The sequence below is a fragment of the Haliotis cracherodii genome, unplaced genomic scaffold (genome assembly GCF_022045235.1).
Source record: "Haliotis cracherodii isolate W230 unplaced genomic scaffold, xgHalCrac1.p SCAF_8, whole genome shotgun sequence".
Classification (NCBI taxonomy): Eukaryota; Metazoa; Mollusca; class Gastropoda; order Lepetellida; family Haliotidae; genus Haliotis; species Haliotis cracherodii.
In genome coordinates this window covers 394,973-408,297 of record NW_027266341.1, presented here as the reverse complement: position 1 = coordinate 408,297, position 13,325 = coordinate 394,973, and the positions used below count along the sequence as shown (strand labels likewise).

Below are 13,325 nucleotides of genomic sequence, written 5' to 3'. Positions count from 1 at the left end.
CAGACAGCTGTACAGTCGGCACTGCATAGCAACAGACAAACACAGCTGTACAGAAGGGAAACCTCCAGTATCAGAAGGGAGACAGCCCTCATACTTGACATTCCCAATTATTGTTCTGTTTTTGTCCAGGGAAATTCCAAGGAAGAAGACAGCCGCTGGAGCCCCAGGGAAAAAACTAACAAAGAAGAAAGCTAAGGGGTAGGTAACCATAGCAGCTGCACGGTAACCATAGCAGCTGCATGGGAGTAGAGCACACTGTCACAGGAAGCACTGAACCCTTGAGGGATTCCAAGTAGGAATGGATCCCTAGCACACCTACATGCCAGCACACCAATACCCCAGCACACCTACATGCCAGCACAACAATACCCCAGCACACCTACATGCCAGCACAACAATACCCCAGCACACCTACATGCCAGCACACCTACATGCCAGCACAACAATACCCCAGCACACCTACATGCCAGCACACCTACATGCCAGCACACCAATACCCCAGCACACCTACATGCCAGCACACCAATACCCCAGCACACCTACATGCCAGCACACCAATACCCCAGCACACCTACATGCCAGCACACCTACATGCCAGCACACCAATACCTCAGCACACCTACATGCCAGCACACCTACATGCCAGCACACCAATACCCCAGCACACCTACATGCCAGCACACCAATACCCCAGCACACCTACATGCCAGCACAACAATACCCCAGCACACCTACATGCCAGCACACCTACATGCCAGCACACCAATACCCCAGCACACCTACATGCCAGCACACCAATACCCCAGCACACCTACATGCCAGCACACCAATACCCCAGCACACCTACATGCCAGCACACCTACATGCCAGCACACCAATACCCCAGCACACATACACCCAGGGTTTACCTTGACTTAGAGACCAGGGACCCTGATGGTTTATATCAAGGGTCCTTGCAGGCAATATGAGGGTCCTGTAAAGTAATATAATGGTGTAGTGTACTGTACATTTTGATAACTTCATCAGAACCAGGAATGAATCAAAGATCATGTGGACAGTGGCCATGATTGATGGATGAAATGACAGACACCCATAACTTTTTTATGCACTGTAGGTACAATGAATATTATTGTGCGTCTCTAGAGGTGCTGTGTATTCTTTTTCTGCATCCATTCTCTACATTTGTGCATCGCGTAAAACCCTGCATACACCCTAGCACATCAACACCCCAGTGCACAATCACCCCAGTGCACCAACACCCCATCCAACAACTACCATCACCAAACCACAACCCAGAACCTCCAACAACCAAGCAAAACCAAAGAAATAGAACCCCAGCACATCATGACCCCAAACCCTCAGCACACCCAAGAATCCCTCCCATCCCAGCACACCCAGACCCAGAGAACCCCACAACCCCCTCTCATCCAAGCACACCCCACTACCCCCTCCCATCCCAGCACACCCAGACCCAGAGAACCCTACAACCCCCTCCCATCCCAGCACACCCAGACCCAGAGAACCCTACAACCCCCTCCCATCCAAGCACACACCACAACCCCCTTCCCATCCCAGCACACCCAGACCCTGAAAACCCCACAACCCCATCCCTTCCCAGCACACAGACCCAGAGAACCTTACAACCCCCTTCCCATCCCAGCACACCCAGACCCAGAGAACCCTACAACCCCCTTCCCATCCCAGCACACCCAGACCCAGAGAACCCCACAACCCCCTTCCATCCCAGCACACCCAGACCCTGAGAGCCCCACAACCCCCTTCCCAGCACACCCCAGAATTCCCTCCTATCCCAGCACATCCAGACCCAGAGAACCCCACAACACCCTTCCCATCCAAGCACACCCAGACCCTGAGAGCCCCACAACCCCCTTCCCAGCACACCCCAGAATTCCCTCCTATCCCAGCACATCCAGACCCAGAGAACCCCACAACACCCTTCCCATCCCAGCACACCCAGACCCAGAGAACCCCACAACCCCCTTCCCATCCTAGCACACCCAGATCCTGAGAACCCATAACACCCTTCCTATCCCAGCACACCCAGACCCTGAGAACCCCACAACCCCTCCCATCCAAGCACACCCACACCCTGAGAACCCCACAACCCCCTTCCCATCCCAGCACACCCACACCCTGAGAACCCCACAACCCCCTCCCGTCCCAGCACACCCACACCCTGAGAACCCCTTAACCCCTCCCGTCCCAGCACACCCAGATCCTGAGAACCCCACAACCCCCTCCCGTCCCAGCACACCCAGACCCTGAGAACCCCATAACACCCTTCCTATCCCAGCACACCCAGACCCTGAAAACCCCACAACCCCCTTCCCATCCCAGCACACCCAGATCCTGAGAACCCCACAACCCCATCCCATCCCAGCACACCCAGACCCTCAGAACCCCACAACCCCCTTCCCATCCTAGCACATCCAAACCCTGAGAACCCCACAACCCCTCCCGTCCCAGCACACCCACACCCTGAGAACCCCACAACCCCCTCCTGTCCCAGCACACCCACACCCTGAGAACCCCACAACCCCCTTCCTACCCCAGCACACCCACACCCTGAGAACCCCATAACACCCTTCCTATCCCAGCACATAACACCCTTCCTATCCCTGCACACCAAGACCCTGAGAACCCCATAACACCCCTCCCGTCCCAGCACACCCACCCCCTGAGAACCCCATAACACCCTTCCTATCCCAGCACATAACACCCTTCCTATCCCTGCACACCAAGACCCTGAGAACCCCATAACACCCCTCCCGTCCCAGCACACCCACCCCCTGAGAACCCCACAACACCCTTCCCATTCCAGCACACCCACACCCTGAGAACCCCACAACCCCCTCCCGTCCCAGCACACCCAGACCCTGAGAACCCCATAACACCCTTCCTATCCCAGCACACCTAGACCCTGAGAACCCCATAACACCCTTCCTATCCCAGCACACCCACACCCTGAGAACCCCATAACACCCTTCCTATCCCAGCACACCTAGACCCTGAGAACCCCATAACACCCTTCCTATCCCAGCACACCCACACCCTGAGAACCCCATAACACCCTTCCTATCCCAGCACATCCAGACCCTGAGAACCCCATAACACCCTTCCTATCCCAGCACACCCACACCCTGAGAACCCCACAACCCCCTCGCGTCCCAGCGCACCCAGATCCTGAGAACCCCATAACACCCTTCCTATCCCAGCACACCCAGATCCTGAGAACCCCATAACACCCTTCCTATCCCAGCACACCCACACCCTGAGAACCCCACAACCCCCTCCCGTCCCAGCACACCCACACCCTGAGAACCCCACAATCTCATCAAGCACTACTTCCTCTGATGATCAGTCACTGGTTTGTCAGGCCCAAACAACAATAAGTAGAGGCAAGGACCCTCCCACTGTGCTTCATATAAATCAATCCTGAAGCACTGTATATTAGAATTAACATTCTTTCTGTAACATGTAATTGTCAATGAAGTCAGTTGAGCACAACTCCTTGTTTGTCAGACCGATGGATGAGGACACACAGCTGGCCATGGTGCTGTCCTCCTCGCTCGCCGACGAGGAGACAAAGAAGGAACAGGCTCTGGTTGGTCAATTGAATCTACGAGGAATTGCCAACATCGCCCAAAAAGACAGGAAGGAGGCCAAGAAGACCAGAAAAAAGAAAAAGTAAGACCAAAGAAATTGCACTTATAAATAGCACCAAGGGATCACTACATGAGTTTGCCTCGGTGTGTTCGGCCAGTCCTGTTTGTCCCGGACTAGTGCAGTGACAAGCGTCTATATACAAGGGTTAGGGTTAGGGTTAGGGATCACTACATGAGTTTGCCTCGGTGTGTTCGGCCAGTCCTGTTTGTCCCGGACTAGTGCAGTGACAAGCGTCTATATACAAGGGTTAGGGTTAGGGATAGGGATCACTACATGAGTTTGCCTCGGTGTGTTCGGCCAGTCCTGTTTGTCCCGGACTAGTGCAGTGACAAGCGTCAACATCTAAGGGTTAGGGTTAGGGATAGGGATCACTACATGAGTTTGCCTCGGTGTGTTCGGCCAGTCCTGTTTGTCCCGGACTAGTGCAGTGACAAGCGTCGACATCCAAGGGTTAGGGTTAGGGTTAGGGATCACTACATGAGTTTGCCTTGGTGTGTTCGGCCAGTCCTGTTTGTCCCGGACTAGTGCAGTGACAAGCGTCTATATACAAGGGTTAGGGTTAGGGTTAGGGATCACTACATGAGTTTGCTCTCGGTGTGTTTGGCCAGTCCTGTTTGTCCTGGACTAGTGTAGTGACAAGCGTCTATATACAAGGGTTAGGGTTAGGGATCACTACATGAGTTTGCCTCGGTGTGTTCGGCCAGTCCTGTGTGTCACAGACTAATACAGTGACAGCGTCTATAAACAAGGGTTAGCGTTATGGTTAGGGATCACTACATGAGTTTGCCTCGGTGTGTTCGGCCTGCCCTGTGTGTCCCGGACTAGTGCAGTGATTCAGATTGTGAAGTTTATGACCTTCTCTTAACACTTAAATTGTTTAAAGTAAGCAGGAAAAATCATTTTCCTGTACAAACTTTACTACATCCACCAAATCTACCTCTCTTTCACAAGATGGAGGTGGTGCCCCACACGGATGTGTAGAAGATTATCTCATTCCCAAGTGGTGAATGGAACAGATCTCATTCTGAACCACCCACACAGGTGGAACCCACCACCCTTTCGTGGGATTAAAGCAATTAGTTTGAGTCAGGATAGGGGTTAAATATGTGTTTGTTAGAGTAAAAATATGTAGATTTATCCTGACTCCTATGCTAAAGCACCAGCCCAGCCATCCCCTCTTCCCCTGTGTTTCTAAAATTAGGCAAGGGAACTGAGAGAGTGACGAGTACCAGGCCTGGTCGTGAGTATCTGGTGCACAAGGGAAATGAGAGAGTGACGAGTACCGGCCCTGGTCGTGTGTATCCAGTGCACAAGGGAAATGAGAGAGTGACGAGTACCAGGCCTGGTCCTGTGTATCCGGTGCACAAGGGAAATGAGAGAGTGACGACTACCGGGCCTGGTCGTGTGTATCCAGTGCACAAGGGAAATGAGAGAGTGACGAGTACCAGGTCTGGTCGTGAGTATCTGGTGCACAAGGGAAATGAGAGAGTGACGAGTACCGGGCCTGGTCGTGAGTATCTGGTGCACAAGGGAAATGAGAGAGTGACGAGTACCAGGCCTGGTCATGTGTATCCGGTGCACAAGGGAAATGAGAGAGTGACGACTACCGGGCCTGGTCGTGAGTATCTGGTGCACAAGGGAAATGAGAGAGTGACGAGTACCGGGCCTGGTCCTGTGTATCCGGTGCACAAGGGAAATGAGAGAGTGATGAGTACCAGGCCTGGTCGTGTATATCCGGTGCACAAGGGAAATGAGAGAGTGACGACTACCGGGCCTGGTCCTGTGTATCCGGTGCACAAGGGAAATGAGAGAGTGACGACTACCGGGCCTGGTCGTGTATATCCGGTGCACAAGGGAAATGAGAGAGTGACGACTACCGGGCCTGGTCCTGTGTATCTGGTGCACAAGGGAAATGAGAGAGTGACGAGTACCAGGCCTGGTCGTGTGTATCCAGTGCACAAGGGAAATGAGAGAGTGACGAGTACCGGGCCTGGTCCTGTGTATCCGGTGCACAAGGGAAATGAGAGAGTGATGAGTACCAGGCCTGGTCGTGTATATCCGGTGCACAAGGGAAATGAGAGAGTGACGACTACCGGGCCTGGTCCTGTGTATCCGGTGCACAAGGGAAATGAGAGAGTGACGACTACCGGGCCTGGTCGTGTATATCCGGTGCACAAGGGAAATGAGAGAGTGACGACTACCGGGCCTGGTCCTGTGTATCTGGTGCACAAGGGAAATGAGAGAGTGACGAGTACCAGGCCTGGTCGTGTGTATCCAGTGCACAAGGGAAATGAGAGAGTGACGAGTACCGGGCCTGGTCGTGTGTATCTGGTGCACAAGGGAAATGAGAGAGTGACGACTACCGGGCCTGGTCGTGTATATCCGGTGCACAAGGGAAATGAGAGAGTGACGAGTACCGGGCCTGGTCGTGTATATCTGGTGCACAAGGGAAATGAGAGAGTGACGAGTACCAGGCCTGGTCGCATGTATCCAGTGCACAAGGGAAATGAGAGAGTGACGACTACCGGGCCTGGTCGTGTATATCCGGTGCACATGCGCAGGCCAGGGGTGTGTTTGGGTGGGATGTTTTTTTGTTCTCTGGAAACACAGTTTAGGAAGTTTCCACTACCTTTAGGAGATTTGTTCTGTCAATCCTACACGTAATGCATAACACTGAGTATAATGTGTCACAATCATTATTGATCATCGCCTGCGAAATACATTTCAGTTTGTCATTGTTTACACAATTTGTGTTCTTAACGTCCTGTGTATCCAATTATATTGTTACAACATGGTCCAATAATCTTTGAGATAACGGGCTCCAAATGTATGTTATCACTGTTATCTGTATGTTATCACTGTGTTATCACTGTGTTATCACTGTATCTTATCACTGTCATCACTATGTTATCACTGTATCTTATCATTGCATGTTATCACTGTATGTTATTACTGTTATAACTTTTGTTATCACTGTATGTTATCACTATAATATCACTGTGTTATCACTGTATGTTACCACTGTATCTTGTCACTGCATGTTATCACTGTATGCTATCACTGTTATCACTGTATCTTGTCACTGCATGTTATCACTGCATGTTATCGCTGTATGTTATGACTGTGTTATCACTGTATGTTATCACTGTATGTTATCACTGTGTTATCACTGCATGTTATCACTGCATGTTATCACTGTTATCACTGCATGTTATCACTGCATGTTATCACTGTATGTTATCACTGTGTTATCACTGCATGTTAATACTGTATGTTATCACTGCATGTTATCATGGTGCTATCACTGTTTCTTGTCACTGCATGTTATCACTGTATGTTATCACTGTCTTATCACTGTAGCTTGTCACTGCATGTTATCACTGCATGTTATCACTGTATGTTATCACTGTGTTATCACTGTGTTATCACTGCATGTTATCACTGTGTTATCACTGAGTTATCACTGTATCTTGTCACTGCATGTTATTACTGTATGTTATCACTGTATGTTATCACTGTGTTATCACTGTTATCACTGTATCTTGTCACTGCTGCATGTTATTACTGTATGTTATCACTGTGTTATCACTGTATCTTGTCACTGCATGTTATCACTGCATGTTATCAATGTATGTTATCACTATGTTATCACTGTATGTTATCACTGCATGTTATCACTGTTATAACTGTGTTAGGGGTGGTCGGGTATCCTAGTGGTTAAAGCGTTCGCTCGTCACGCCGAAGCCCCGGGTTTGATTCCCGACATGGGTACAATTTGTGAAGCCAATTTCTGGTGTCCCCTGCTATGATATTGCTGGAATATTGCTAAAAGCGGCGTAAAACCAAACTCACTTACTCACTCACTATAACTGTGTTATCACTGTTATCACTGTATCTTATCACTGTGTCATCACTATGTTTTCACTGTATCTTATCACTGCATGTTATCACTGTATGTTATCACTGTTATAACTGTGTTATCACTGTCATCACTGTATGTTATCACTATCTTATCACTGCATGTCATCACTGTGTTATCACTGTATCTTGTCACTGCATGTTATCACTGTATGTTATCACTGTTATAACTGTGTTATCACTGTCATCACTGTATGTTATCACTATCTTATCACTGCATGTCATCACTGTGTTATCACTGTATCTTGTCACTGCATGTTATCACTGTCATAACTGTGTTATTACTAGGTTATCACTGTATGTTATCACTGTATGTTATCACTAAGTCTTATCACTGTGTCATCACTATGTTATCACTGTATCTTGTCACTGCATGTTATCACTGAATGTTATCACTGTATGTTATCACTGTGTTATCACTGTATGTTATCACTGCATGTTATCACTGCATGTTATCACTGTATGTTATCACTGTTATAACTGTGTTATCACTGTTATCACTGTATGTTATCACACTGTTATCACTTTATGTTATCAATAGGTTATCACTGTATGTTATCACACTGTTATCACTGTGTTATCACTGTATGTTATCAGTGTAGGTTATCACTAGGTTATCACTGTATGGTATCACTGTATGTTATCACTGTTATCACTATGTTATCTCTGTATGTTATCACTGTATGTTACAACTAGGTTATCACTGTATGTTATTACTGTTTTCACTGTGTGCTATCACTGTTTTCACTATGTTATCAGTATTTGTTATCAGTGCATGTTATCACACTGTTATCACTGTATGTTATCACTGTATGTTATCACTGTATGTTATCACTATGTTTTCAGTATGTTTTCAGTGTGTTTTCACAATGTTATCACTGTATGTTATCACTGTTTGACCACCTCCATGGTCTAGTGGTAGAGCGTCCGCCCGGAGAGTGGAAGGTCAGGGGTTCGATCCCCAGCCGCTTCATACCAAAAGACGTTAAAAGATGGTACTTGTTGTTACCCTGTCTGGTGCTCAGCATTAAAGGGCTAAAACAAGGACTAGTCGGCTCGGAGCCAGTTCTGTGTCTGAGTGGGGTATTCATGTTAAACTGCGGCATGACATCTCATAAATCGGCATAAATCTGCACCAGTCCGGACTAGTACAAGCAGCCACACACACACGTGCATGCATGTCGCATTAACCTTGGACACGACGTTAAACCCAATTTCACCTCACCTATCACTGTGTGTTTGTTGCAGCCAACAGGGGCTGCCACCACCACTGTTACTTCAGTTGTCCAAGACAGAGGCACAGCGGAGAATAGCAGACAAAGTGACCCAGATGATTGTGCCCCAGGTAACATAATAACCCAGCTGATTGTGCCTCAGGTAACATAATGACCCAGCTGATTGTGCCCCAGGTAACATAATGACCCAGCTGATTGTGCCCCAGGTAACATAATGACCCAGCTGATTGTGCCCCAGGTAACATAATGACCCAGCTGACTGTGCTCCAGGTAACATAATGACCCAGCTGATTGTGCTCCAGGTAACATAATGACCCAGCTGATTGTGCCTCAGGTAACATAATGACCCAGCTGATTGTGCTCCAGGTAACATAATGACCCAGCTGATTGTGCTCCAGGTGACATAATGACCCAGCTGATTGTGCCCTAGGTAACATAATGACCCAGCTGACTGTGCTCCAGGTAACATAATGACCCAGCTGATTGTGCCTCAGGTAACATAATGACCCAGCTGCTTGTACCTCAGGTGACATAATGACCCAGCTGATTGTGCCTCAGGTAACATAATGACCCAGCTGCTTGTACCTCAGGTGACATAATGACCCAGCTGATTGTGCTCCAGGTGACATAATGACCCAGCTGATTGTGCTCCAGGTAACATAATGACCCAGCTGATTGTGCTCCAGGTAACATAATGACCCAGCTGATTGTGCCCTAGGTAACATAATGACCCAGCTGATTGTGCTCCAGGTAACATAATGACCCAGCTGATTGTGCCCTAGGTAACATAATGACCCAGCTGATTGTGCTCCAGGTAACATAATGACCCAGCTGATTGTGCCCTAGGTAACATAATGACCCAGCTGATTGTGCTCCAGGTGACATTATGACCCAGCTGATTGTGCTCCAGGTAACATAATGACCCAGCTGACTGCTCCAGGTAACATAATGACCCAGCTGATTGTGCTCCAGGTAACATAATGACCCAGCTGATTGTGCCCTAGGTAACATAATGACCCAGCTGATTGTGCTCCAGGTAACATAATGACCCAGCTGATTGTGCCCTAGGTAACATAATGACCCAGCTGATTGTGCTCCAGGTAACATAATGACCCAGCTGATTGTGCTCCAGGTGACATTATGACCCAGCTGATTGTGCCCCAGGTAACATAATGACCCAGCTGATTGAACCTCAGGTAACATAATAACCCAGCTGATTGTGCCCCAGGTAACATAATGACCCAGCTGATTGTGCTCCAGGTGACATTATGACCCAGCTGATTGTGCTCCAGGTGACATTATGACCCAGCTGATTGTGCTCCAGGTGACATTATGACCCAGCTGATTGTACCCCAGGTAACATAATGACCCAGCTGATTGTACCCCAGGTGACATAATGACCCAGCTGATTGTACCCCAGGTAACATAATGACCCAGCTGATTGTGCCCCAGGTAACATAATAACCCAGCTGATTGTGCTCCAGGTAACATAATGACCCAGCTGATTGTGCCCTAGGTAACATAATGACCCTGCTGATTGTGCTCCAGGTGACATAATGACCCAGCTGATTGTGCTCCAGGTAACATAATGACCCAGCTGATTGTGCTCCAGGTAACATAATGACCCAGCTGATTGTGCCCTAGGTAACATAATGACCCAGCTGATTGTGCTCCAGGTAACATAATGACCCAGCTGATTGTGCTCCAGGTAACATAATGACCCAGCTGATTGTGCTCCAGGTGACATAATGACCCAGCTGATTGTGCTCCAGGTGACATAATGACCCAGCTGATTGTGCTCAAGGTGACATAATGACCCAGCTGATTGTGCTCCAGGTGACATTATGACCCAGCTGATTGTACCCCAGGTGACATAATGACCCAGCTGATTGTACCCCAGGTAACATAATGACCCAGCTGATTGTGCCCCAGGTAACATAATGACCCAGCTGATTGTGCCTTAGGTGACATAATGACCCAGCTGATTGTGCCCCAGGTAACATAATGACCCAGCTGATTGTACCTTAGGTGACATAATGACCCAGCTGATTGTGCCCCAGGTAACATAATGACCCAGCTGATTGTACCTTAGGTGACATAATGACCCAGCTGATTGTGCCCCAGGTGACATTATGACCCAGCTGATTGTACCCCAGGTAACATAATGACCCAGCTGATTGTGCCCCAGGTAACATAATGATCCAGCTGATTGTGCTCCAGGTGACAATGACCCTGGTGATGCAGCTGTCTTAATGCAGCTTGTCTGAGATTGCCTGTAGCAGATGGCCTGTAGGAGATGGCCAGTAGCAGATTGCCTGTAGGAGATTGCCAGTAGGAGATGGTCTGTAGGAGATGGCCTGTAGGAGAATGCCTGTAGGAGATTGCCTGTAGCAGATGGCCTGTAGGAGATGGCCTGTAGGAGATGGCCAGTAGGAGATGGCCAGTAGGAGAATGCCTGTAGGAGCTTGCCCGTAGCAGATTGCTCGTAGGAGATTGCCCGTAGGAGATTGCCAGTAGGAGATTGCAAGTAGGAGATTGCCCGTAGGAGATTGCCCGTAGGGGATTGCCTGTAGGAGATGGTCTGTAGGAGATGGCCTGTAGGAGATTGCCAGTAGGAGATGGTCTGTAGGAGATGGCCTGTAGGAGATGGTCTGTAGGAGATGGCCTGTAGGAGATGGCCAGTAGGAGATGGTCTGTAGGAGATGGTCTGTAGGAGATGGCATGTAGGAGATGGCCTGTAGGAGATGGCCTGTAGGAGATGGCCAGTAGGAGATGGTCTGTAGGAGATTGCCTGTAGGGGATGGTCTGTAGGAGATTGCCTGTAGGGGATGGTCTGTAGGAGATGGTCTGTAGGAGATGGCCTGTAGGAGATTGCCTGTAGGAGATGGCATGTAGGAGATTGCCCGTAGGAGATTGCCCGTAGGGGATTGCCTGTAGGAGATGGTCTGTAGGAGATGGCCTGTAGGAGATTGCCTGTAGGAGATGGCATGTAGGAGATTGCCTGTAGGAGATTGCCTGTAGGAGATGGCCAGTAGGAGATGGCCTGTAGGAGATGGCCTGTAGGAGATGGTCTGTAGGGGATGGCCAGTAGGAGATGGTCTGTAGGCGATGGCCTGTAGGTGATGGCCTGTAGGAAATGGCCTGTAGGAGATGGCCAGTAGGAGATGGCCAGTAGGACATTGCCTGTAGGAGATGGTCTGTAGGAGATGGCCTGTATGAGATGGTCTGTAGGAGATTGCCTGAAGGAGATGGCCAGTAGGAGATTGCCAGTAGGAGATGGTCTGTAGGAGATGGCGTGTAGGAGATGGTCTGTAGGAGATTGCCTGTATGAGATTGCCAGTAGGAGATGGTCTGTAGAAGATTGCCTGTAGGAGATGGTCTGTAGGAGATTGCCTGTAGGAGATGGTCTGTAGAAGATTGCCTATGGTGTGTGATTGTCCATTTTGTGTGATCCACAACTCACAGTGATTTATCTGGGATCTAAACTAACTGGCCTTGGCAGTCAAATTGGGAAAAAGACATGATATTGTTGAATATTTGATTTTTTAAAATATATTTTTTCACAAATTCTGGGAATTTTTATATTCAATTTTTGCTGTCATTTTCTAGAGCATTGGGGGAGACTGTCAGCCTCTGAGCAGGGCTGGATAAATCCCTGACATTAGTGTTACCAATGTAACCCTCAGCCAGTATCCCATGTAACCCTCAGCCAGTATCCCATGTAACCCTCACCCAATTTTCTTATGTAACCCTCACCCAGTATCCCATGTAACCCTCACCCAGTATCCCATGTAACCCTCAGCCAGTATCCCATGTAACCCTCACCCAATATCTTATGTAACCCTAACCCAGTATCCCATGTAACCCTCACCCAGTATCCCATGTAACCCTCACCCAGTATCCCATGTAACCCTCACCCAGCTCAACCAGGATCCCATGTAACCCTCAACCAGTATTCCATGTTACCCTCACCCAGTATCCCGTGTTACCCTCACCCAGTATCCCATGTAACCCTCACCCAGTATCCCATGTAACCCTCACCCGATATCCCATGTAACCCTCAACCAGTATTCCATGTTACCCTCACCCAGTATCCCGTGTAACCCTCACCCAATATCCTATGTAACCCTCACCCAATATCCTATGTAACCCTCACCCAGTATCCTATGTAACCCTCACCCAGTATCCTATGTAACCCTCACCCAATATCTTATGTAACCCTCACCCAATATCCTATGTAACCCTCACCCAATATCTCATGTAACCCTCACCCAGTATCCCATGTAACCCTCACCCAGTATCCCATGTAACCCTCACCCAGTATCCCATGTAACCCTCACCCAGTATCCTATGTAACCCTAACCCAATATCTTATGTAACCCTCACCCAATATCCTATGTAACCCTCACCCAATATCCTATGTAACCCTCACCCAGTATCCTATGTAACCCTAACCCAATATCTTATGTAACCCTCACCCAATAT

General features: G+C 48.8%; 1 protein-coding gene across 4 annotated transcripts in view; it reads left to right on the top strand.

The window, feature by feature from the left end:
- LOC139449403 (structure-specific endonuclease subunit SLX4-like) overlaps positions 1-13,325 on the top strand; it is a 47,828-nt gene that overhangs the window by 8,250 nt on the left and 26,253 nt on the right. For all 4 annotated transcript variants that reach the window (XM_071230771.1, XM_071230772.1, XM_071230770.1 and 1 more), the window contains exons 8-10: positions 130-198; positions 3,544-3,708; positions 8,854-8,950. In XM_071230771.1, the coding sequence (XP_071086872.1) occupies positions 130-198; positions 3,544-3,708; positions 8,854-8,950 (331 nt within the window). The remainder of the gene's footprint in view (positions 1-129; positions 199-3,543; positions 3,709-8,853; positions 8,951-13,325) is intronic.